Here is a 26,403-nt window from a genome sequence, read left to right on the forward strand (position 1 = left end):
CATTTAACAGGTTAAAAAACTTGGATTGGACTCACTACCCTCTACCTGAGATTTGCCCATCATGTGGAGGAGAGTTGTGTCTCACACATTAATGCTGTGCCTTCAGTGTCAGTGTATGCAAACCTAAGTGGGAAATGGTTCATAGTGGACTGTAGTCACTCCCTCTCTGCATTTCTTCCTGTCACCATTCTTTTGTGAGCTCTGGTCCTGCATTGCTCATTCCACATTGTGCAGTAACTTTGCTGCAGTCTGCTGTGGCTTCTTCTTCTTCTTTATATATATATATATATATATATATATATATATATATATATATATATATATATATATATATATATATATATATATATATATATATATATATGTATATGTATATGTATATATTTATAATATATATATATATATATATATATATATATATATATATATATATATATATATATATATATATTTATAAAATATGTGTGTGTGTATCTGGTTAGACCCCAACAGCAGATGTTGGTCATTTAGACAAAATGTGTCAAAGCGGAGTCGCATCTGGTAGGAATTACACTCAATTTGGTGCAAAATCCTCTGCATACATTCCTTTTTTTTGGTTCTTATTTGTAATGTTTGTACGTGCTGTTGAGAGACGCAAATGTTGAGTAACATTTATCAGAGATATATTCTATATTTTATTTGTATTTAAATGTAGATGTTATGGAAAAAGACAAGCTAACGAGTGCTGTGATGTTCTGTATGTTTTCAGAAGTACTTTCATATGACTAGTCTGGGGTTCTTCTCATGTCTAATTATTGTACCGTGTGGAAACTATGATTATTTTACAAAATGTTAATTATTAGCTCGGTAGAAATATGCTCAAAGCCAATGGCCATATTGCTGTATTCTGATTTTATTATTATTTTTTTAAATTTTATTTTGTGTGTGTGTTTTGTACCGGCTTGTCACAGTGGATTGTCAGAGGGATTGTATTTTTCTATGATGATTTGTACATTTGTCGTGTGACAAATTTTTAGAGGTCTGAATTTGTAGGGTGGGCGGATCTGCAAGAGGAGATGGGTGGAGAGAAAGATGAAAGTGTGGGAAGTGGGGGATGAGAAAGTAGTTGAGATGTGTTTTACGATGGAGAAAGAAAGTCGGCTAAGTGGGAGAAGAAGGTGGAAAGAGGCGATGCTTTATTCACTTGAACTTCCATCCATCCAAGGCCCGTTTGACCCAAACAGCCTTGGGCACGATGGAGACCAAGCCACTGACTAGTGCTAGCAATATCATATATATAAGCAGGCATCATAACACATTAGATTGTGTTGACAAAGAACTCCTAAAGATTTATTTAGCTATATGAATATCGGTGTGGCAAAACATTTATTCTCAATATTTTAATGTCTGTCAAATTGTGCTGGATGTTTTGTATTACTTGCAAAACAAAAATGGTCTTTGTATTTATTACTTGTATTTTTTCTATTGTGAAAATTTAAGTACATCGTCTATTTTATATATTAATGATAATAAATGTTGTACATATTGTACATAAAATGGTGTGTTGGTGGTTACAGGGCAGATTGAACCACAAGATGCTTTGGAAAGGAAGTGAATCTGCAGGATATGATGCACGACTTATCACTGGATCAGAATAAGTTTAGAGTTTAGACCCTGAGCTACTGCTCTGTTATGTGTGATGATTTATTTCAATTTATGATATGAAAGCTTAAGATAACATGTTTTTGTCTGATGGAATGATTAAAGCATTTCTGAAGCCAAAACATGTGTCATCTTAAGTTTTCACATCATAAACACAGACAATTCAGAGCTAAGTGAGCCATAGATGATATAGTAATCAACATTTAGTGAGTTAGCTTTCTGCAAATAAAACATAACTTTTATGACCATTTGATATGTTAAGAAAAATATCGTTTTACTGGACAGATATTACTTATGAAATGATGTAACAGGATGGAACTTTGTGTGATGTGGAGGATGATCATTAAAAAAGGTTTTTTAAATGAATGAGACAGCTGAAGCTCACTTCATAAGTTATGTAGAAAAAGATATTTGTCATTTTAGTCTTAAGGGCATGTGAGGAAGTAAATACTAAGTTGAAGATGAGTTCAAAACCAGAAATAATGAGTTTCACCTCATTTACATGTCTGATTTAGAACTTGAGACTTAAAACATAGTGGTATATTCTTTTTGTGATTTTCATGGTTTACTGTTTGTCTTAAAGTGGATCACTATGCTCTGAAGACATGATAAAATTGAATACACAGATAAAATAAAAGATCCCTCAAGCCATTTGCTATAAATATGTGGCTCACTTTAGCAAAAACATGAATGAATAAATAGGGACACGTCAGTTACTGTGTAACAGGAATGGCTCTGGAGTGATTTAGGAGGATCTAATTGCAGAAATTGAATATAGTAGCCATGATGATGTTTTCATCAGAGTATGACACACTAACTTAAAAAATCAACTTCCTAAATTGTTTAGGTTCACACACAAGAGAAACTGTGTCCCTTTTTTTTTTTTTTTTAGTATGAACTGGTAAATAAAAGATGAAATGGATCTGAACATGCATCATAATGTTCTCAAAAATAATTACACATTATTTTGCAATTAAACTTCTTGGAAACCTCAGTGTATTTCATGTTATTTTTGTAATGGATATAATGACAATGACTGGAATGTTTCAATATAAACATGATCAGTGATTATAGAATGTAAAAGGTTTCTGTTTAAGTTTCTGACAATGATTAACTAAATTACATTTCTAGCATGATTATCACATTTTTGACCCAGGAAAACTCATGGAATGTCAACCCCTGTGGATGAAAGTCATTTCAATTTCATTGTGGTATATTTGTGTTTCTGATTTCTAACATGTAAATCCACTGTCTGCCTTGCCTAATGGATGCCACATTGTGAGACCATCCTCCATCCTTTTGTCGTTACAAGTTGTTTCCTTTTATGTCAAAAATGTATTGAGCCCATGTAAATCCACTCACTTGTACAACCTGTCTCGCAGACACCTCCCACTGGGTAGAATTCTCCTCAGTTTTAATCATTTCAGTTTCATAAAGGTCATCTTAGCTTTAGTCTGTTATCACTCTGGCAGATAATGTCACAGTCTTGTTGACCTTTCATCTGAACCAGCCACAGTTTAGAAGAATTTCACGAGATTGAAGAACAGAGACACGTTAACTCAGGGTGTCTGTGTAGGTTCTCATTTGCCCGGGTCATCTTTCTTCTTGGTAGTTCTTCTCGGTTCAGCTGGACTGGTTTATCTCTTTTTTGAAAACATTTCATCTCTCATCCAAGAGACTTCTTCAGTTCTAGTAACTGATGGGGGAAACCAGTTATTACCACTTTCCCCCACCAGTTATTAGAACTGAAGAAGTCTCTTGGACGAGAGACGAAATGTTTTCAAAAAGAGTTTAACCCAGGGGTGTTAAACTCATTTTAGATCAGAGGCCACATACAGCCCAACATTGTCTGAAGTGGGTCAGACCAGTAAAATAATAACATAATCAGACATAACCAGAGTGTGAATATCAGAGCGAATGAATAATGGATCAATAATGTAAAGTGCTTTGGGTGCCTTGAAAAGCACTATAGAAATGTAATCCATTATTATTGTAATATTATATAAATAACATCAACTCCAAACTATTCTCGGTATTTTAGAGTAAAAAAAAGTAAAATTACATAATGAAAATGTTTACATCTACAAATTATCCTTTAAAAATGTGAATACCATGAACAACTATGAAGAAATTGAAATTTATTGAGAAAAATAAGTCTAATTTTAACAATTTCATGCCTCTGCTTATCATTACATGCGTTACAACTTACAGATCACAGAAGATCTACAAATACATGAAACATTTAGTAACAAGCAAAATATTGATAAAATTGCACTTACTTCTCTTGAGACAATTCAGGTTTTTCGTATTTGCTCATATTCACATTTTTTGTGAAAGGATAGTTAGTAAATGTAGCCTAAACATTTTCATGTAATGTAACTTTTTTTTTTTTTTTTACATGAAAACAAAGAGAAAAATTTGAAGTTGTCATTTATATGTTAGTATGATTGTATTTTACTGGTCTGGTACACTTGAGATTGAATTGGGCTGAATGTAGCCCATGGACTAAGATGATTGTTAATTTCTTCAGTGCAATTTTTGCATTTCACAAATTTATCCCACAGATCAGATGGGACCCTTTGGCTGGCTGATTTTGGCCCACAGGTCGTATGTTTAACACCTGTGCTTCAACCCTTCAGCAGATTAAATTTTAACTCTGCAACAACATAATTTATGTCATTTAACACTGTATTTCTGTATTCCCTCCACCTAAACATCTTATGATAGTTTGAGTGGAGGGAAGTGAAAATCATGCTAATAAAACATGCATCAAATATTTAAATATCAGACTAAATAACTTTTATTATAAGTTTTTCTCAGTTTGACAAAACAGTAGCATCATGAGGTGCTTTGCAGCATACAAAGACAGTCAGTCAAAAACAGTCCTGAAATAAAAAAGACAGAGTAAAAATACAAAACTAAGTCTTTTTTCTCCCCTTTACAGCATATACAACTATTTCAACATACAACACTAATTTTGCTGCTGTAGACAGCACTTAAAGCTTTATGTACAGCATGAGTCATACAGCATGTCTTTACGCCACAGTGCAACAATGAGGAGAAAGAGGCTACAGGGTGCATCAGAGTGAATATGAATTATGGCATTAGAAATGCACTGACACGCACATACAGTACTGTCTACTTGTATAATAAGGCAAAGAATAATGCCTTCATCAGCTGCAACACAAAATAAGAAATGTTGCATGTTTTTGTTTGATAACCATTTCCACCCTAATGAGGAACCATGAAGAGGACCGTTTTCTGCAGGCTTGTGGCACAAAAAGATCAAACCTATAGTAGCACATTCGAGTCTGTAGCCTGCCCTAGTTTTCTGACTGGATAAAAAGCTCAGTCATGGCAGAAAAAAAAATCATGCAGTTTGTATCCACATTGAAATGTAGCAACCCAATTACCCAGATGATACTCAGCGATTTCTAAAAATAGGCCACTGCTCCTGCGCAGACGTGGCTTCTCTATTATTTTAAACCAATATTATGAAAGGCCAGAGCTAAAAAAAAACAAAACAAAACAAAAAAGCACACAAAAAACATGACCCATGACCACTGTCTGAGGTTCTGAAAGCAGACACACAGCAACAACAGAATGAGGACAAACACAAAAGACTATCTGTTTGTGTTACAAACACACTGAGCTTTAAGTGTGTGATAGCAGCCTGTGGGCTTAGATCCAACAGTCTGTCTGTTGTCTCCACACCTCCCCCTGCTGTTTGTACAGAGCTAAAGGAGAAAGTTACAGTAAACATGTCAGCAGACTTGGGATGACTCATTCAGATGAGTCAAGAACTCCAATTATGTGTTAAAAAAAAAAAGACCCCCCAAAAAAAGACCCGGCTGCAGTGAAAATAAATAGAAAAAAAAAAAAAAACTTACTGGAAGAACAGGAGAGTAAATGGTTCTCAGCTAAAGTATAACAAAAATAAGAAACACAGTCATACTTAGTTTGACCCTGTTATTCAGTTCAGGTTTCTCTAATCTACTGAGGCTCTGTAAAAATCAGGAAATAAAAACAGAACCAGAACTGACATAAATTGAATTTTTAATTGGACTATGGTTGATTGATATTATATATTTTATGGTCCTAATGCAACTTCACTGATGGTGTTTTTTTTGTTTTTTAGCCAATATAAATTTAATAATAATAATAATTATAATAGTTTGGAGTGAAAAAAAAAACAACCACCAATGGACCAGCCTTAAAATTCTGGGCGCTGCTGGAAATGACTGTTGGAAACTGAATCTCAAACTAACCATAAAAAACAGGTGATTTTAGGTACTTTTTAGTTGCTTTTTTTTTTGTTAGTCATATACACTGGAATGAGAACAGAATATTCATTTACTGTAGCCATTATTTAGAATCCCTTCATCTGAGTGTTAAAACTGGCACCATAAATGTTGTTGAAATATTACTGATCTGTAATTTCTTTGAGTTAGATGAAAAGGAGTTAAAATTTTGTGTTGGTAGTTATTTTAAAGTCTCAAAACACAGTTTCATTTTTACCGCTGATCAGTTCCAAATTTTAGTCAGTGAGCTCTTACATCATTGACTATATATCTATTTCTATTTTCATATATAGTGAATATACATTTCTTTTTTTCTTTAAATATCAGTAGATAGAGCTGAATTCAGATGCATCCTGGGATTTCCTCTGGGTTTATTTTTTGGGCTGAGGTGCTGCAGATACTTTAATCTTTAAAATCTGCACATTTTTGTAAAATTTTAGGGAACAGCTCAATGAAGTGCATAGTGAATATGATCACCAATAAACTCAATATGTGACTTGGTGAATAACAGACACTTTTTACTTTAAAAAAATCTTATTTCCATGTAGAAACACATTCTGTTGAGGCTAATATCTTTTCTGTCCAAAGTGATTGAGGAATCTCCCCAGAGATCTTCTGTTTCTTCAGTTTTGTTGCTGGTGAAGCCTCAGTCTTATACCAGTAGAGAAAACCCTGTGTGTCTGAAAAGAGCTGAGCTTTAATTCTGATGTTGAAAAGTGGAGTTTGATGTTAGCTCTAACCTATATTCCTCTGCTGTTTCCCTTCAATCCAGTTAACCTACATTGTGGTCTGTGGAGGTTTGATGCCCTGTGTGAACCAGCACAGGCATTAATCCCGGCTGTTGGACAAATAACGCCCCAATTACACCAGTGTAATCCTGCCTGACTGCGCTGCCGCTGCCCTTCACTGCACTGCTGGAGCAGATGTGCTGTGTAATCTAGAATCTGCTCTGCCTCGCTCTGTTCGGCTTCACCAATATCGGTAAAACCGACATCAACTGCTGTTTGTAAATTGCTTCCCTTGTTGCTACTAATGCTGTCCCTTAAAATCCAACCATAAACCAGGAAAGGCAGAGTTAGAAACTTAATTATCTCATCCAGGTTTTTCCAGTTTTGGCATTAAAATGTTTGAACAGAGCCATGAGTCCAACCAAAACCAGAACAAAAATAAATTAAATAACATGACTGCAGTGAAACAGGAAAACATGACGGGCTAAATTATGCAATTTCAACCCGAGCCAAAAATAAAGTCACGTATGATTCAGTATGTACAAGAGTGACTCAAAACAGCCTAGTGGTTTAACACCAAAATGACTTGTTCTCTTTTTGCTCTAGAATTCATCATCAGAGCTGAGCAAGAGTGTCTTCTCTGTGTCCCCTCGGGTACCAATGGTGCTGTGGGTGCGGCCAACGGGTTGCGGCGCCCCCTGCTCCAGAGTGGCCTGCTGCGTGTACTGCTGGTAGGCTGGGGAGAAGTTGTGGATGGCGTCCTGGACCATGTCCCCAGGGTTCATGGTCTCCTTTAGGCTGCTGGAGATGCTCTTCATGGGGGCGCAGCGTCCTACAGGAGGCGGCAAACAGGACAGGAGAATTAGAGGTCAGGAAGAGGAGGTGGAAGAGAAGGAAGAGGAAGAACATAAAGGCATGGGGTGATTTAGAGGAGAGTAAAGAAAAGTGAGGAAGGAAAAACAGCAAGAGGAGACATTAAAGGAAAGTGGATTTATGGAGATTCAGGCAGAGAAAGAAGAGGGAAGAAAGGACGAGGAGTGATTTAGTGGAAGAAAAACAGAGTGGAGTGGGAAGAGAAGACAAGGATATAGAAATAGAGAGGCGAAGAGGAATGAGCAGCAGTGATTTAGGATGTTTAACATCAAGACAAGCAAGTGGGATGGAGGCAGAGGAGGAAGAATGGGGCGATTGTACAGAGTTTCAGATGGATACAAGCAGGGAGGGACAGTAAAAAGGGAAATGAAAAGTCTGTAATGTCAGAGCTAGAGGAATGACATCAAATAAAAACAACTGCAGCTAGGGCTGGACGATAAAACACAGCTGATATTAATAGAAATAAACATCATTAATTTCCTTTCCTCTATACTAGTTTACACTGAATCAAGTGTTTTAGCTGAATAAGAACTCAGATCACACCGACTTTCACACATTTCAAATAAAAATGTATAAAATAAGCAGCAAATCACAAAATCAATCTTGTTTCTTCTTTTACATCCTTTGCGTACATCTTTTGTTGTTTTAGTCTTCTTACATTTTGTGTCGTTTTCAGCTTGTATCATCTTTTATATCATTTTTGTCTCATTTATTTTGCTATTGTATTTTTGTCTAGATACAATACTATGCAGTCTTAGGCCATCATTTGGTTTGTTGTTGCAGTAAAGTTATGATCTCCATTCATGTATTTCTCAGTCTCTGTATCAATACATTATGTACAAGCAGAATATACAGGAAATACATACATTAAAAAATGAGAACTTTACAGGAGCTCTATGGGATCAGGAGATGGAGGAAAGAATGAAAAAATTCTTAAGAAGAACTCTTAAAATTTACTTCAGAAAACTTTAAGAGTGTCGGCCCGAGACCCAAGATGTATGAAATGCAAATAAAGGCCACACTAAATGCTAACCTTTGCTCATACAAATAATTTAGTTCAGAATTTTATTTGTGCCTTATTACTGTGCATACATACACAGTTTGTTCTGTGTTTTCCTGCTATATCTTAACAAAGAGACTGATACATAAAAGTATGTCCATGTAAATGCATGCAATAAATGTAGGTCCCACACATCTAGGAGAATAACTTTCACACAGTACTGTACACATTTTATGTTGTTTTTGACTTGTATCTTTTCTGTTATTTGCACATATTCAACATATTAAGGTTTTTGTTTTTTAACACTGATTTAGCCTTGTTATGACTTTCATGAATAATCTTAAACTACACAATATCATCTGGCTTGTTCAACTTTCATTTAGGACGAAAAGAAATATAATATCTATTATGATAATTATTTTTTTTAGTTTTTTTTTTTTTTAAATCAGAATATTGACAATATTGCCCAGCCCTGTTTGCAGGTAAGCAACGCCACCAAAAAAGGACACTTAAATTATCTATGGAAACAATGCTAGCTAAAGGGATTGTGAAATTACTCTTGTTAGTATATAACCTACCAAACTGTCCATACGTAGGAGCAGGTCCTTTATGATGCAGCGAGAAAAGAGAAAGGAAGTGTGGAAAATGTGAGTAATAGTGATAGAAGAGTGCATCGGCTACAGGAAAACACTAAAAACACAAGAATTGATCAGGATCTGATCTTAAGTGATTAAAATGTTAGAATGCATGCATGTTCTAGTGTTAAACATCACAACTTCCAGCCCTTCCGTCTTTCTTCTCACCTTGCAGATCGAGGCTTTTGTCCATGTATACTTTGTAGGTGAAAGCATGTCGCAGGGCTAGTGCTGCAAAAAACATCTCAATGCAGATGATGAAGTTCTGGTAACCGGCAGCAACTGTCCCTTCGCCGACAGACACCTCCACAGAGTTGATCTGAGGGATGGCCCCGCACTTTTCCAGGATGGCCAGAAGCATGCCTGATCACAAACACAATGATAATGTAGGTAAAAAGAATCACTACAGTAAGATATGACTGTGTCCATATTGCACTTTAAGATCACTTACTCTATCCTCTATAAATAAGCAAACAAAGATACAACACAGAGAAATTGACTGTTTTTTTTTAAACAACAAATTGATTCACACACCAGATGAAACTCCGCTAAGTAAGTACTTTGTATAAATTTTACTTTTCTCATACGGGCTTCTATCAAAGACTGTTCTAATACATTACACACATTTCACAGAACAGAAAAAGCTTTTTCTTTGCCATGTACATCATAGGACTTAATACAATCTTACTGTGTAAAAAATACACTAAAACTCCAGTGCACCATCTGAATGACTCTACATGCTAATGTTAATGTTGCTAGTATGTATTACAATTTGGAAAAAAGTGTTTTCTAAGTGCGTTGCAGATTCACAAACAAATGCAAAGCAGCAAATATTTTAGTACTTGAGGTGCTGGTATTTGAGCTGTGCTTACAAAGACTAAGGTTTTGCTGCTTTTGTCTAAGCATTCATTTTCAGAATGTATATAATCGATAACTGTAAATTTCACGCCCATACCCTGCCAGAAGGAGAGGAAGATGACCGACTTGACCATGAAGAACTTGAGCATGGGGCTGTAAGGGCTGAGCAGCTCCCTGGTGGCGAAGTAGAACAGGAATAGGGCATAGAGGGACAAGCTGACAGAGATGTTGTAGATGATGGTCACGTACAGGTAACCGCTAGCCACACTGGAGAGAAAAAAAAAATCAGGACAGAAAGGACACCGTTAGCAGAGCTGGTATGGATTTTGGAGGTCGTTTAAATGTGGTTTCATTCTGATTATGTATTGTTGCAATGGCTAAATTTCCAGAGATTAAAATCTCAATTGAAATGATTACATGAGGAGGTGATGAGTAGTCTGGGAAAAGCAATTAATCTAAAATTTTAAATAATAATACAGAAGTTCTTGTGGATGTTTTCTAAATTTGAGTCATCTTTGCTGCTGGGTCTGACAGCAATTTAACTTAAATTAAACATTTATTGACTCAAGGTGAACAAGATTCTAAAGTTAAGTATACAGTTGCAAGTTTGATCTAACTTTAACGCACTGCAGTCATTTTCATAATATTCTGCAATATATTGAAATCAAACTAACAAAAACTATTTCCACATCTATTTGGGATTTGATCTGTTTTTTAATGTTGTATCGTTCATTTCAATCTGCATATATGTTTAAGGTATTAAGACTTTTCCGAAGCCTAGTTTTACTCATGTGTTATAGCTTATACTACACTAGTGGTATGAAAAGAATAGCATTGTACAATTAAACTGTAAATTTCAATTATTTGTATGATGATTAACCATTAAATGAAACTTAATTATTGTGACAGGTCTAGTTGGGGGAGTTTTTGCAGCGTACTGGGCTGAAAGGGAGGCACTGTAACAACCTCCACTCCACTGATCAGAAGACATAAATCAACCCACACATCAGGTGTCCTTCGGGGTCTGTCTGCTTGTTTTCATAGCACTTACTTGAAATCTCCATCTTTGTATTTGCCATAGGCCTGAAGGATAACGGTGATGATGGCCATGAGCGGTTTGACCACACAGAACTGGAGCGTGGCCTGCTTGCAGAAGCGGAGAAAGCCAATGGAGTAGGCCTTTCCTCTGAGGCAGCAGGTGCCGTACATACAACTCGACCTGATGGAATGAAACACATGCACAGGTAAAGCAAGGAAAGTGAAAACACACACCCACACACAGGTTTCTACCCTTGAAACTCTCCAATGTGGTGCTTACTCAATGGATTTCCCTCGAATCTCAGACATAATGGTACTCTCTCCTCCCAGATATTCGTAGCACAGACTCAGAAAGTTGTAAATCACAAATGCTGGAGAGAAAGAGGAACAGAGAAGAAGAGCAGCAGCACAATTAAAAAGGGTAGCAACCAGACATATACAGTGTGTCCACAACGTCTCTTTTCAAGTCCATTTTTTTCAACAAGAGATCAATTACTGCAAATGTTTACCTTAACTTTTTGACTGAATATGTAGCACCACAACTGGATGACCTTCAGCCAACCATCATTTTCCAGTTAGATAGTGCACCACCACACTGGGGACTGCATGTTGGTGGGTTCCTAAATCAAACATTTCTAGACCGGCGGATTGGAAGAGATGGCCCAATTCCCTGGCCACCTCATTCATCAGATATCACTCCCCTGGATTTCTTTCTATGGGGTTATGTTAAAGATATTGTGTATCGAACAAAGACATGGGGCATCAACAACCTGAAGCAAAAGATCACTGATGCCATTTCCACCATTGGTGAGGCTATGCTATTGTGAACATGGCAAGAAATCAAGTAACGTCTTGATGTGCTTCATGCAACTAATGGCGCCCATATAGAGGTGTATTAAATGAGGCAAAAAACTACCGATATCTACTTTTCATTTTGAAATAATTTTCACAGATTTATCTATTCATTTACTTTTGTAATACATTTGTTAAATTGTAAAGAGACTTTATGAACATGTGTAATTCATTCATATTGATTACCACAGAAGCCTAAGACATTCAGGAAGGTCCAGTTTGCATTGCTTTAACCTTTAACCTTTTGTTATGTGACTTTTAGTCACTTTTCTAAAAAACAAATTAAACAGCAGAAAAAAAATGTTGTCACTTCTCAATAAAAACATCTCATGGAGGGGCTTAAGCTTGACCTGAACCCGAGTGCAACTAAAAATGTGTGACCGGGAGAAAAAGGTTCAAAAACACCACATACACAGACAAACAGCAGTGAGAATAAGAGTGTCACCCACTGTCCCACCACATCACTTCCTATCATGCAAATTGCTCTTAACACATCTGCATGGAAACATATTTCACAAAAACGTTGTCTTATTTATGATCTTTTCAACTGACTGCGATTTTGGTAAGGTCATGTAAAATGGTAAATGGACTGCACTTATAGCGCATTTTCTACACCTATACCTTCTTGGTGCCCAAAGCACTTTACAAAGCCTCACATTCACCCATTCACACATACACTCATACACCAGTGGGTGGCTGCTGCCATGCAAGGCACTGCTCCCTACTGGGAGCAATTTCGGGTTCAGTGTCTTGCCCAAGGACACTTTGACATGTGGACAGTTGGAGCCAAGATTCATTGGATGACTCGCTCTACCAACTGAGCCACAGCTGCCCCATGTAATGATGAGTAGGACAGCACCAAAGCATAAAACATACTCATTATTCATTATTACTAAAATGATGAACAATCAGAGCACATAATAATCTATTTTATAAAAGCCAAGTGGCCTCTGTGTGTGTGCATACATGTATGTGTATTTGCTTTATAACTGAAAAACTGGAGAGAACTAGCCTTTGCCTTGTGGAGTACTTACGTGTTTTGGGTCAAGGACCAGACAGACAAAAACAGCTTATTGATAAGATCAGTACTTTTTGAGTTTTTAGTTGTGTTTAAAATTACAATGGGCTTACAGGTGGCCTGCAGAGGAGTCCATTCACAGCCGCAAATGGGGGTGGTGTGGTGGATCTAGGACAATGGAACCACAGGGACACAACAGGAGAACCAGTGATCACACACTAACAAGGTTGGTCTGGTTCTTACTGTGGCCCGGTTCCAGTCTGCCGGTCCCCGGTCAGACCCTGCCCGTTAACGTCCCCCTCCTGACAGACCATTCTATGCAGACTCCGATCAGACCGGAGGTCAGCAGATACAGACACAGGACGGCAGTGACTAGCAATAAACCATCATGTTCAGTCCTGTGTAAAAGTCTAAAACAAAATGAAGGCCATTATAATTTCTTCCTAATCTGTGTGTTACACCAGTAAGCTTAGTGAAATCATCAAGTAATGTGAATGTGATGAACTCATACAGTAATGATGTAAAGCCCTTTCAAAGACATATATAAGGTAACTATGAATACATTGTTTTCTGTTACTTTAGATTTTAATACAAAACACAATAAGGGCCATCTATATTGTAAAAGCCAAGTGGCCTCTGTGTGCGTGCATGTGTACGTGTCCGGGGATTCACACAAAATCCGGAAAGAGCTGACTGCTGCAGTTTGGCATACTTATTAATGTATTTCTGGTCAAGAAAGAGACTAGCGAAAATGGCAACTCGATAGGACCAATATTTTGGGAGATATTAGTAATTTTGGAATACAATAGCCTTACAATTATGTTGCGATGGCCAGAATGCATTGGCAGTGACTACTGGACAAATGCAGTACAGCATGCATAAATACACAACAGCATAAAAACTACCACATCTAGAGAACCTGTGGATTTATCTGTACAGCACTATTCATTGATGGTTATGCACAGTCTAAATAAAAATAACATAAGACCAGATAACATACTGTCAGGTCAATTTAAGTGATAAAATAGGGTCTCAAAGCTATACATTTACTACAGAAACCTTCCTGCAAAAGACAGAAGTAAAAAGACACATAATGGAGACGACCTATGTTTTTGTGTGTACTTGTGCATTATCTCATGAGGCCACAAGACATTCAGGATAAAAAGATGAAGATGAATGAACACCAGGAGAGAGAAGACATTTTGTTATCTCCCACTGCTGGGACTCAGACTAGATCTGTGCAGCTGAACCAGATTTCAGTTTGCAGATTTCACTTGCAAAGGCCAACACATACAAAGAGGTACTACAACTAGGTATTTATGCAGAGTCGAACACAAGTGAACCCTATAGCGTGAGTTAAGTCATAGCAAGAACCTCCTAAGGAGAGTAGTATCGGCATATGTGTGAGTTTGGAGAGATCACACACACAATATCATGAGTGATATTGAACAGTTTGTCTTAAGTCCTAATTTCAAAAGACCTGAGCTTCAAACATGATCACATAGTGTGTGAACTATATCGCTAGCTGTGAGGGAGGCTCACTTTTTTTCACATAAAACATTTACACAGTACTTGATTTTACTTCTATTTTTCATTTTTCCTATTAATTTTAGTTATTTTTATTTAAACTTTATTTAACCAGTAAGTCCCATTGAGATTAGGAATCTCTTTTGCAAGGGAGACCTGGCCAAGGCAGCAGCCATACAAAGTCCAAACAACATAAAACACATACATGACACAATTAACAATAAAACACAATAACAACTATTAATAAAGCTTTCTTATTCTTACTAAGTCTTAATAATAACACATGAAAATAAGCCACTGCTGAGCATATTTTAGCACCACAGAGGCATGGATAAAGAGAGAGATGCTGTAAATGTGTAAATATTCTAGTTTTTTTTTTAAGAGGAAAAAAAAGCAAATCAAGATCTTAATAAATAGTACATCCTTGGCCAGGAAAAGAAATGAAAATTAAATAACTATTCTATGTTTATTGACTTATGTTTCTGAAAACATGATCAGATTCATCTTATAAAGCATTAGATGTAGATTTTATCTATGGCAAGTCCCCAGCTCGAGTCACAATAGAGCTGCAACAATGAACTTATTAGTTCTGACTATTAATCAAAAACTATTTTGGTGACTCATAATCAAATCAAATGTATTTATATAGTGTCACATCATAACAAAAGTTCTCTCATGGTGCTTCACATTTAGAGCTGGTCTTTATGGTTTTCTTTCTTTACTTAAACAGAGGAATCTCTGTTTAAGTAAAATTAATATCTTTGGCTTGTGATGCAAACAAGGCATAGGATGACATCAGCTTTTCACCATGTAACAAATTAATTAAATCAACAGATTAATTGACAATGAAAATAATTGTTAGCTACAGCGTTATGCTTCACTTTGATCCTCTCCTTTCATCTCATCTCGTTCCGTTCTCCTCAAGTATAACAAACTAAAAAAATGGCTGCTGAATCATAAAATTCACAAATCACATTTTCATGGGAGCCCAGTCCTCCCTGACTCCCCCTATAGTTCACAACCCATGTAACCTAACCCAACCTCAGTCCTGTCCTTACGACAGTCTGATGCAGACTTTTGCTTGCAATGACCCCACTCTCCAGACACAACTTTACATAAGAAATCTCAGACTGGTTCAACAGGACAAAACTCCACAAAAACACCTTTTCCTGTGTGACTTCCTTTCACCTGACTGTTGCTGTCTCTTGTGACCAAGTGGATTATCGTTCCTCAGTGCTGCTTTAGTGAGAGAGCAGAGCGACCAAGCTCATAAAAACACCTCCTAGATAATCCTGTTAACCCCCGAGGACCTTTATGTTCAAGCATACACACGCATTCAGAGGAGGTGTTTGTGTGAGGTAGAATCAGGTGACAACACTGGGTGTGTATCACTTAACTGTAAGTGTGTGAGTATAATATCTATATCTATATCTATCTATCTATCTATCTATCTATCTATACACACACACTTATTTATATATATATATATTTAATCTATATTAATCGCATTTCATTTTGCATGAGCAAACAGACACAAGAAAGAAGGGAATATATATGCACTTAACATGTTTGTCACAAGCTGGGTGATGTGCTAGCCAAAGTGATAGCAAAATCCCAATAGAAAATGAAACTGTGTTCTGTTCTTCCATCCTTCCAATTAATTCATGAATTATTAGGGCCATTTGCTACCTCCTTCTGCTCTTTCACTTACTGTGTGTCTTTGCCAACATGGCATTTATAGCATCACAAATGTTTTGCCACTACAGGGTTTCTTCCTATAACTTTGCTTTGTATTTGATATTTTTATTCTATTGTGAAAGTGACCCAGGAGGAAGAGATAGAAAAAGCAGGGCAGGACCTAAACCAGATCTGAACCCAGTTCACTACCATAGAAAAATAGACAGTTATCAGAATTTGAACACCACACTGTCGGAAGCTCTGATAACACAAAAGTCATCTAAAGGAGAATAAAAAATGAGTTGGAAAATTAAGGGGAAAATAATTACAATAAAAATGAACTGTAAAAACTACCACTAAAAACATCAAATGTATTGTTATTCCATTTATTCATTGATGCAAAGTTCTTAAGCCTCCTGACTATGCTCACTAAGGAGACAGGAAGTAAACTGTTTCATACAATTGCAATGCACTGTCTTTGTGTGGCAAATCTTTAATGTGGCATGCAATCAGGTGGGCAACAAGGGCGCCATAAAGATAATCCTTTTCTTCTTGAAGTCTTTTTGGTGCTGTCTTTCAAACTCTTGACCTTGTGCCATAGTATTTGCACATAACACAACACTTCCCCTTATATCAACGGTGTCAAGCATATGCCCATGGGCCAAAACCGACCTGCCAAAAGGTTCCAATCCAATCCATGGGATGAATTTGTGAAATGCAAAAAATTACACTAAAGATATGAACAATGATTTTAGTTCAGAGGCCAAATTCAGCCCAATTCAATCTCAAGTAGGTCATTCAGTAAAATACTATCATGAAAACCTATAAATACTGACAACTCCAAAATGTTCCTCTGTATTTTGGTGTAAAAAAGTTAAACTAGAAGCACTCGGAGAGCGCAGACCTCCGCCAAGGCTGATCAGTGGCCCCCCCCCGTGGGCCCCCCCACCCCCGATCACCACCAAAATTTAATCATTTCTTCCTTATCCCATTTCCAACAAACCCTGAAAATTTCATCAAAATCTGTCCATAACTTTTTGAGTTATGTTGCACACTAACGGACAGACAAACAAACAGACAGACAGACAAACAAACCCTGGCAAAAACATAACCTCCTTGGCGGAGGTAATTACATGAAAATGTTAATGTTATACAAACTATCCTTTCAGAAAAAATGTGAATAACCTGAACAAATATGAACAACCTGAATTGTCCCAAGAGAAGTAAGTGGAATGGAAGTGGAGATTGGAGTTGATAATATTTCTATATTATTATGTTTTTACTGTTTTACCGTTTTGACTGATCCAGCCCACTTCAGCTCATGTTGGGCTGTATGTGGCCCCTGATCTAAAATGAGTTTGACACCCCTGTCTTATATAATGTTTACAGAATGTAACCTATGCTAAAAACAAATAATCTGCCACTCCTCTCCAATGTAAGATCAAATAGTTTTCGTCATGCAAAAGACTTGGATGGTTTGACGTATCTGCAATTAAGGATTTGGTTGCATGAGGCTCAGTGTGTGTTTGCATGTAGGAGGATCACAAATGTGTGTTGCAGTATCTCTGCCTGCAGCGACTTGTATTACATCAGCTACTTGCAGATAACTTACTCCCTCTCTCTCACTGTCCTCCAACCTCTGCTCCACCCAAACACACTTGATTTCTGTCACTGTCTATTTCATGATTTTACTGCAGACGCCAGACGTCTGTGTGAGGACACTCTGGGTTGAGATTATGCCATACATGCCAGTCGAATGCCAGACTCAACACAGAGGTGGCTGATGGGAATGGGTTGATCTGCTTCAAATAGCTCCAAGTGTGTGCCTCAGCTGTTTACCAATTTGTTCCTCACTTCTCTCTAAGGACCCCCCCCCCCCCAATCAGCTAGCGCCAGTTGCCACGGTGATACAGTAGGCCTACAGACAATGGGAATGACAACTCTGCAGCAAGGTTGGTTGAGAGAAACTCTATCCGATACAGCCAGTCTGGTAGATGAGAAGATTTGTGAGCACAGTTGCCATGCAACAGGTTGGTCATCCTTGCTTAGGAAAAGATCTGGGCAGGGCTCAGCAACCGTATGAAAAAGGGGAGGAAAAAAAGGAGGGAGGCCAAGAGGTAGAAGAGAAGGAGTGAACCAGATGATTGAGGAGGGGATGGTGGGGTGCTGATGTTACAAATTTGGATAAAAGTGTGAAAAAAATGAAACTGGTGGGAGATTAGACAAAAAAAGAGAAGGAAAAAGAAAATAACAAAAACAGCCATCTGTTTGTTGGAGGGATCTAACTTACTATGTACACTTCCTGCCTAAACCATATATAGAGAACCTCTGATACATATCTGTATGCAACATCATCATTTAAGTGACGCAGGAAATGACACCCAAGCCATAATTGTATCCTGAACGTCACAGCTGACTGTGGCCAAGGAGAAAAACAGCCAGCCTTATGCTTTCATTGCCATCTGCCAAGTCAAGAAATTAAAAATAGTTGCCAATTCAGACCATGAAGAGAATCGGATGTATTTTCATCACCCACAATGTTTAAGAGTTCACAAAATCAGAGTTCATATTGAATAGGATGAATTCTTTCATAGTGAGCAGTAAGCCCCTACACGCACAGTCACAACACTACTAAAGCTACTGTCTGCACACCAGAGGCGATTTCTCAAGGACCTAAAATTATGAAAATTAAATGGTCAAATATGTACGGTTGTGTTTACAAATGTGTTAGAACACGTTCATCTCACAGATGAGTTCGTTCAGAATCAGCTTTATCACAAATCAACGGACTTGATGTTGTTAACTTCTGTTACATTCCCATTGCGCTGTTTTCTCATACAATCTACAATCAGTGCATTTGCCCGTAGAAGCCCAGCGTCCATGGACTTCAATGGGACTTCATGGAACAGTTTTTTTCATTGCCTCAAAACTGGACGGTAATTGGATAAATGCCACGATGTTGTCCCGCCCCCGGCCGCTCGGCATCTCTGGGGGTGAATGGAGCTGTGGGCGGACCTTGGCTGGGCTGGATGCCGAGCTTTCACATGCTGATTGGAGGATCCGTCGAAAGGCTGATTCCAATTTGATTGACAGCTATTTTGAGATATACTCCTTCACTTGACAGAGTTCAGTTTAATACCATCGCGCATTCTGCTTGTGAAATCAAGAGAGAAACCACTACAAAATTACTTGTTCATTTCTTGCACTGTAAATAAAACACATTCATTGTACTTCCTTGTTTCAATTTAACATAATTTCAACGTTTTCTTGTTTAGTTGCTACGATAAGGTCACTGACCATTTTCTTAAAAAGGAACGGAGGGCCGAATTTATGTTTAAATAACTTGACTGTTTTTTTTTTTTTTTTTTATGTAAGCCGACAATGAGCTTCCCCTCTTTGAAAGACGAGCAGCCACCGCTGCTGCACACCTACTCAGTGGCAACATTTCAATTCCACCTCGCTCTTCATTAGGTCAAAATGTAATGATAATAATAATAAAATGTAAAACATGCCTGTATTTGTGGATAACCATACAAACTATTCAGGATAAGATTCCAGAATCAACTATTTAAAAAAAAAAAAAAAAAGCTAGTAACATAACAATGATACTTAAAGATATCAAAAAAATAAAGCAATAGTAGAATCCACAAACCAATGTTCAAAAGTATACTTTACTTAATATGAAGAAAAGGAAGAAATCTTGTTTTAATTCCCTGCTATAACAAATAACTTCATGTCATCCTTAATAATGGAAATGGCACACCCGTTGAATTAATAAAATTCTTTATTCTATATAAATTAAGCACTGTAACGACACTACCACATATTTCTTTTGGAGTGTGTCTCTGGTACGTTAAATATGTTTACAGTAAGATGTAAACATAAAGACAAGTGAAAGAAGGATAAATAAATTATTGCCAAAATGACAAGAAAACTAGTGACAAAAGTATGACTTATTCCATCTGATCTGAATGAACGAACCAAATCAGATTCAGTATGCCGCAGAAAAAATAGAAAACAATGAAGGTGAGGGGGTAATTTGCAGATAAAGTCTTAGCGTGGGTGTAGTAATAATCCATTAAGACTGATGGACAGATTGTTCATCTCCAGTGTAATTTGATAAATAGTGAGGCATTGACATCATCATCATAAACTAAGCATCAGCGTGCAGCAAGGTAAAAGAAAAAAACCTTTACCCTCATAGCAGTCCCTGACTGTGTCGAAGTAAACGTAGTACTGGTCGTTGGTGAAGAAGAGCAGGCTGAGCCAGGAATCGAAGGCGTAAATTGGAACGATGAAGAGGATCCTCACAATGTGACGCTGCTCTCTTGGTGAGCTATAGAAACGTAGATGCATATAGATCTGGAACACGGAGACAAAAAGCAGAAAAACAAAACATTTGATAAATAATGAGCAACCAGTGAAAATGTCCAAACTGCAAAAAGCTGAGCCTTATTATCTAATAATCTGTACAAACCTCTGTTACACTCTTTAAACAGGGTTATAATCATTTTCAGACAGAGGGACACACCCACCGTCACTGATTCATGTCTCATACACTACACTGGTTTACTCACTCCACTCAAGTTGTCTCCTCAATCAATGCCATTGTTTACTGTTTGTTAATTTAATGTTATGTCATGTATTGTAATTTTCATTCTGTGCTTCATGTACTGCAGAACAGGAATCTGCTGTCACAAGTCATGCCAGTTTGAAAGGAACATATCTGAACATTACTTTTAATATTCTAGTATATTAAACAAATTAAATACAAAAACGTCTCTTGAAAACATATATACCTAAAAGTATGGGTTGATGTCACAGCAAGGTAAAAGACAAGAAGACAGGTGACCTACAGGATAGGTGGCAACATAGTGTTAAAACAAATTAAGAGAGGAAGGAAATCTGATCAATAAAATTAATCCGGTTTAGCCCAGTGTGTTTTTAGTCAGTGGTTGGACAGAGTCTGTTAATATGAACCGTAAAAATCAATACATCTCCTGACATCATCTCACTGGTATGAGGAAACCACATACTGTGTTTTCAGATTCACAGATTCATACAGGCCTTTTCATCCACCTAGATCAAGTTTCACCTTTGTGCATGTGTTTTTGTGTACACATGCTCTGTATTACAACACCTGCTGAGATGTAGCCCAGCAACTCCTGCCCTTCCCACAGCTGAGCAGATGTGTGTGTGTGTGTGTGTGTAGATGTGTGTGTGTTAACAAGATCAGATCGCCTGTATATTAGATAACGTGCACTGACACACATGCCTGTTAAATCATTTTACACCTGAGTGAGGACTTAGTCAATCAAATCTTTCCCTTGTCTGTCATAAATCTATGCATATATTGATGTTTCTTTGAGGAAAAGAAAAGCAAAAATGTGAGGAGCATATACAAGTTTCAACAAGATAAATGTAAAATCTTTTAAAGACTACACAGGCAACCTGTGCATTGACGATTCTCCCAATGTGAATACAGAACAATTTTGGGTGACAGCAGGAATTTGCTGTTGTTTAAATAATGGTAGCTTTATAGCTTTCCGACTCCCCATGTGACTTGAAAGCTTTTATTGCTAAAGTTTATAATTTGAGCATTTTGCTTCCACAGGATTCAGCCAAGCACTAAATCCAATCAATTTTAAACCCTGTCTAAATCATATTTCAGAAATTTTATGGCTTGAAATCAGATTATGGGATTTTAACTTTTAATGGCCCTGCACAAACCCCGTGTATACTATTTAGGGAAGCAGGGGATTAATATTTTGGTAGAATTTTGATGACTATATTGAATAAACAGCTGTGTGGAAGTCCGGCGTCAAAGACGTTACCTGGTGACAGGTGAGGATGAGTGCAGTCCATACAAAGAAACCAGACACAGCCTGTGCTGCAGGAGTCATGAGGAAGATAGGCTGCTCCTGACCTAGCAGTGGTGCTTCAGGAAGCCATGAGATGTTGGGACCCATAGGTGATGCTGTGGATGAAGAACTGGGCGCTGCTGCTAGAGGAGAGTCTTCACCCAACCTTTCTGATAGGGGCACGTCTCGCCTCCACAGTCTTAACATCTGAACTCAAGACAGAGTACAGGGATGGTCAAGATTTTGTGTCACTGGCAATAATTTAATTTGATCTGCATGTAAAAAGGCTCGTCAGTAAGAAAATTATCAATCAATTAAAATGATTAAAGCAATCTTAACAAGCTAACACAGTTTGGTCTTGCATAATATATTAGTCTCAGAATAAAATCAATAAGAATAGAGTTAGACACAGAGCTTAAGAATTAGGATTGCCTGCTGCAGCTAAAATTAATTACAGAAACTGGCTTTGATCCTGGAAAGAGTGGAGATTGGTAAAGACAAGGTCAGTCTCAAGTGAGCATGTCAGTTATCCTAGAAAAAGAGCTTAGTTAGCAGTGGTGTTATGGATTTGTAGTGCACAACTTCCTGCACAAAAAGTAGATAAAATCAGGTTGTTTTTCAAAGATACATCAAGTTTTCCATTACTGTTGAGCATATAGAGTACCATAACCAATGCTAACAGTATCTTGTCTTATTTGATTACATAAAAATGAAAGACATTTGTACAGGGATAACTAGATGAAGTTGTTCAACTAGATGACGGACTTGCACCTTGCATGCCTGAAAAAAAAAAAAAAAAAAATATAATAACATAAAACCCTGAGTTATGGGATTGCAAATCTTGATTAGATCAGGAGTTTTTGTAGTACTAATATGGAAACAGCCATGTTGCTAGCACTTCTAACATGAAGTCACTCTTTGTCTGCACTTGAAACTCACTGAAACACACAACAAACAGTACACCTGTGTTGTGACACCATTCATAAAGTATGTATTTCCACTAGTAATGATAAACTCTGAATATAGATCCAACTGTGATTTATCAATGCTATGTAATGATCTGGGATAGGAAGGCCATTAGAGAATTAATACTGAACCCTAGCAAATGTGTCAGCAATGTTTGTACAATGTTATCTGAGTTGAACTCTGGAGAGAAAAGACATTTTATCAGTTCAACAACTCACAGACTTGTTTGACTGAGTGAGGTTTTCCCAAGTTTACAACAGGCAAGTAAGTAAAGCCATGTTTTGGATTACACTATTTATGCATATCATTTATGTCATTGTATGCTTTTGTATGTTTAAAACATTGGTGCAAAACAGACTTACAAGTTTCTAACATGGCGTTAAAATAAATATAGAAAGGGAGGGGGAGTTGCTGATTTGCAGTGTTGACAACAAAAGCTGATATCTGAAGCTGATTTGTTTGACCATTAGTATTTTCTTCTACAGATCTGCTCATATCTGATTAGCGAGTCACTCACAGAATCAACAGCGGGAACAGTTGTAGGTGAGGACAAATTAAAAGATGTCATATATGCCCGCTGCATCCACTTCCAGCTCCTGAAGATGACAGAAGCTAAAATGGCTAGAGGATATATTATGTAAGATGTGGTTTGTCACAGATGTGTTCTCAGGGTGCATTTGTTCTTTTGCATTCTCTGATAAGTCAAGACTCAGCTGAGGCAGACGAATGTTGATGATATTTATGTGGGCAAAATGAGTACTGATGCAAATGCAATCACCCAGAGCCAATAATAAAAGGTTCTAAAACTTTAAAACACAGCATAAATTGAAACTAGTGGGAATTTATGAAGAAAGAGGCACACAGAAGGTGTCCAATCGTGTATATCTGTTTAATTAAGGGAGTCAATTAAACAAATTACTTGGTTTTGTGTTTTTAGAGAGGCAGACAGAGAGCAGTTATGATTTTTCTCTGTCGTAAATATCAGTCTTGTGTGTGTGTGTGTGTGTGTGTGTGTGACACAGCAGGTCATTTGTATTGTTTTGCGAACCATCAGCACATCCACACACCAACAGGAAGAAGTGAAGGCATCAGCAGCCACACATCGACAAACATACACACACAATACTGGAATGATGCTGCTGTGCTGCAAAGGGACATCTGTGTGCTTCATTTGAGAGGCAAAAAGGTCAAACTGGGGGGGTCCGCACACACACAACACACAGTAGAATAATGTATTAGAGAGGCAGGGGGTCAGGAATAAAGCAAAGCAACAGATGGGAAGGGGCAACTGGGGCAGACGGGGGTGTTTATAATTCATATGGGTAATGATATGGGTGAGAACCAGCAGGATTATCATAGAGGCTGTAATAACAACAACACTTGGTTTATTCGCCTGCATTTAAATTAATTTAACATTTTTGTCTGTCTTACTCCCATAACAATGCCTTTATGGTGCTACTTTTAATTAATGCAGTCTTTTGAGGGAAAATCTGATACCACGAGTCGGAACAACATGGAAACATGCGACAAAATCAACTACAAATAGCAGATATTGCCAACACTCACCTTTTGTATTGGTCTGTCTCAAGGGTTCACACACAAACCTAGATTTAAGCCTGAAATGGAGCAAGAAATACTTGTATTAGTCGAGAAAACAAGTGCTAGTGTGAAGCCAAATACCGTAGGGAGGAGACTCACCTACTCTGAATCCTGCTTAGGTCCGTCAGAAGAATTCTCGACCAAAAATAACCGAGAAACGACCTTAATTCTTCTTCAAAGCCTCACCGTTGCTCCCTGGACATCCATGTTGAACATAACGGACAGCCCCGTCAATCTTAACGTCTCCCCCCAAAAACTTACCCAGAAAGTTTGCTGGTCATATTTCAAAAAAGGTTTGTCTTATCTTGTTTCTTTTTAAGCGCTTCTTCATACATTTATATTAAGAAACTGTCTGTTTTCTACGCTAAAACATTAAAACTTGGTATCTCTCCTTTTTCTCCACTCCACTGAGTTCAAACCAATCCCTACCGGATTACTGTAGATCAGGGCTAACTCCGCCCATTCTGCGAGGACGAGCCGGCTAAACCAATCACACGCTGAAGACCATTAATATCCGGAAGTTGGCCGGGTTCGCGTCTCTAAAAGGGCGCATGCGCTAGTCTATTCTGGGTTTGCAGTACGTGGATGTGGGTTTTGAACAAAACAAGGTGAACGCTGCTCCCACACACTGACAAATGTTTTTTTGCGTGTTGTCCACGGCTTCCTGTCCTACTACGTAATTAGAAGACTTCAGCAGGAAACACAGTAATAATTAGTATTTGTTTTGCGTAGTCGTCCTGAATAATGTGCTTAAAGCATACAGGATGCAGTCAATTAAAGGAGTTTTTTTTTTTTTTCCTAATTCTATCATGTAATAGCCTTGTGGTCAGTTAAAATTAACAGCATATTCCCTACAAATATGAATTAAAATTACACTTATATGCAATCATAGGGATATATACAATCACATCATATATTGCCTGCTTTTTGTCCCCATTGAAAAGAGGATTTAAAAGTGATGTGTGGTTTCAGTTAACATTAACTATATTAAGTTACCTGATATTAACTGATCGTTGGATTGTTAGGTCAACAGTTAGGCTGAGGGTCTTTAGACTTGACTGTTGTTTAAGTGATTAAATAATTTGGGAATTTATTGAATATCTTTTCGAGAATTCAATCCTCTTTTTCCCTCCATTTATTACTTCATTAGCAAACTGTATTTATTAATTAATTTACTCATCATCCACAGCAGGCAACTGATTTAATTAACCCAGTTTATTCATTTATACAGCAAAACTTAATAAAAATAGGTTTTGAAATGTGGTTCTGTTAATTAAATTCAAAAATCCAACCGATTGCATCAAGCTTAAAAAAACATAACATCAAAGTTTTAGTCACATCAGTCTTTGAGTTGGCATTAAATGCAAGGTCTGTTTGTTATTAGGACAGAAAACTTGCTTCTTTTTCAAAATTCTTTCTAAAACTTCATCAATTCATGTGAAACATACTGCCCTTAATCAATTTGGTACACCAAAAAAAGTTATCATTTAATTGCAAATATACATATAATTATTTGTAAATGGCCACATCATTAACTTTTTCATTTGTCTAGTAATTTAAATCAAGCTAAAGGATATCATTTCTCTTACCTCTTGCTTTTTGGGGTCAACTTACTGTTTGCTGCTGACCACACTCCTCTATGTGACATGACAGGATGACAATTGGACACTTTAAAGGGCAATAACACAATGCTATTTTGTTATGTTGTTACATTTACATGAATTTATCCTAATAACATGGGTTTCACATTATGTCAGTGTACAGTTTGATTTTTTCTTAATAGAACTTGGTTAAAATTGAATCAGTAAAATATGTTTCATTGAACTTAA

At 37.2% G+C, this 26,403-nt stretch overlaps 1 protein-coding gene across 5 annotated transcripts; it reads right to left on the bottom strand.

Annotated features, from left to right (window-relative positions):
• Nucleotides 1–4,417: 4,417 nt before the first annotated feature.
• LOC115410769 (transmembrane protein 184B-like) lies at nt 4,418–24,994 on the bottom strand. 5 transcript variants are annotated; one of them, XM_030122554.1, is made up of 10 exons: nt 24,674–24,994; nt 24,542–24,591; nt 21,983–22,216; nt 20,345–20,510; nt 11,355–11,445; nt 11,088–11,255; nt 10,134–10,303; nt 9,347–9,541; nt 9,122–9,148; nt 4,418–7,502 (listed from the first exon to the last, which is right to left on the bottom strand). In XM_030122554.1, the coding sequence occupies exons 3-10, from the start codon at nt 22,214–22,216 to the stop codon at nt 7,273–7,275; spliced, it is 1,281 nt and encodes a 426-aa protein (XP_029978414.1). In that variant the 5' UTR covers nt 24,542–24,591; nt 24,674–24,994; the 3' UTR covers nt 4,418–7,272. The 5 variants fall into 5 exon arrangements, 3 of the variants coding, with proteins under 3 accessions (XP_029978414.1, XP_029978416.1, XP_029978415.1); XR_003934130.1 differs by lacking the exons at nt 24,542–24,591; nt 24,674–24,994 and having other exon boundaries at nt 4,418–6,213; nt 6,245–7,502; XR_003934131.1 differs by lacking the exons at nt 24,542–24,591; nt 24,674–24,994 and having other exon boundaries at nt 4,418–5,882; nt 5,984–7,502.
• Between the last annotated feature and the right edge of the window lie 1,409 nt (nt 24,995–26,403).

Source organism: Sphaeramia orbicularis, chromosome 19 (genome assembly GCF_902148855.1).
Source record: "Sphaeramia orbicularis chromosome 19, fSphaOr1.1, whole genome shotgun sequence".
Classification (NCBI taxonomy): Eukaryota; Metazoa; Chordata; class Actinopteri; order Kurtiformes; family Apogonidae; genus Sphaeramia; species Sphaeramia orbicularis.

Coding starts and splice junctions, on each gene's coding strand:
- LOC115410769 (XM_030122554.1), bottom strand. CDS start 22,216: ATGTTAAGACTGTGGAGGCGAGACGTGCCCCTATCAGAAAGGTTGGGT. Junction 10,304..11,087: donor TACAAAGATGGAGATTTCAA/GTAAGTGCTATG, acceptor TTTTCTCTCCAG/TGTGGCTAGCGGTTACCTGT. Junction 7,503..9,121: donor TCCTACGTATGGACAGTTTG/GTAGGTTATATA, acceptor CGCCTCCTGTAG/GACGCTGCGCCCCCATGAAG.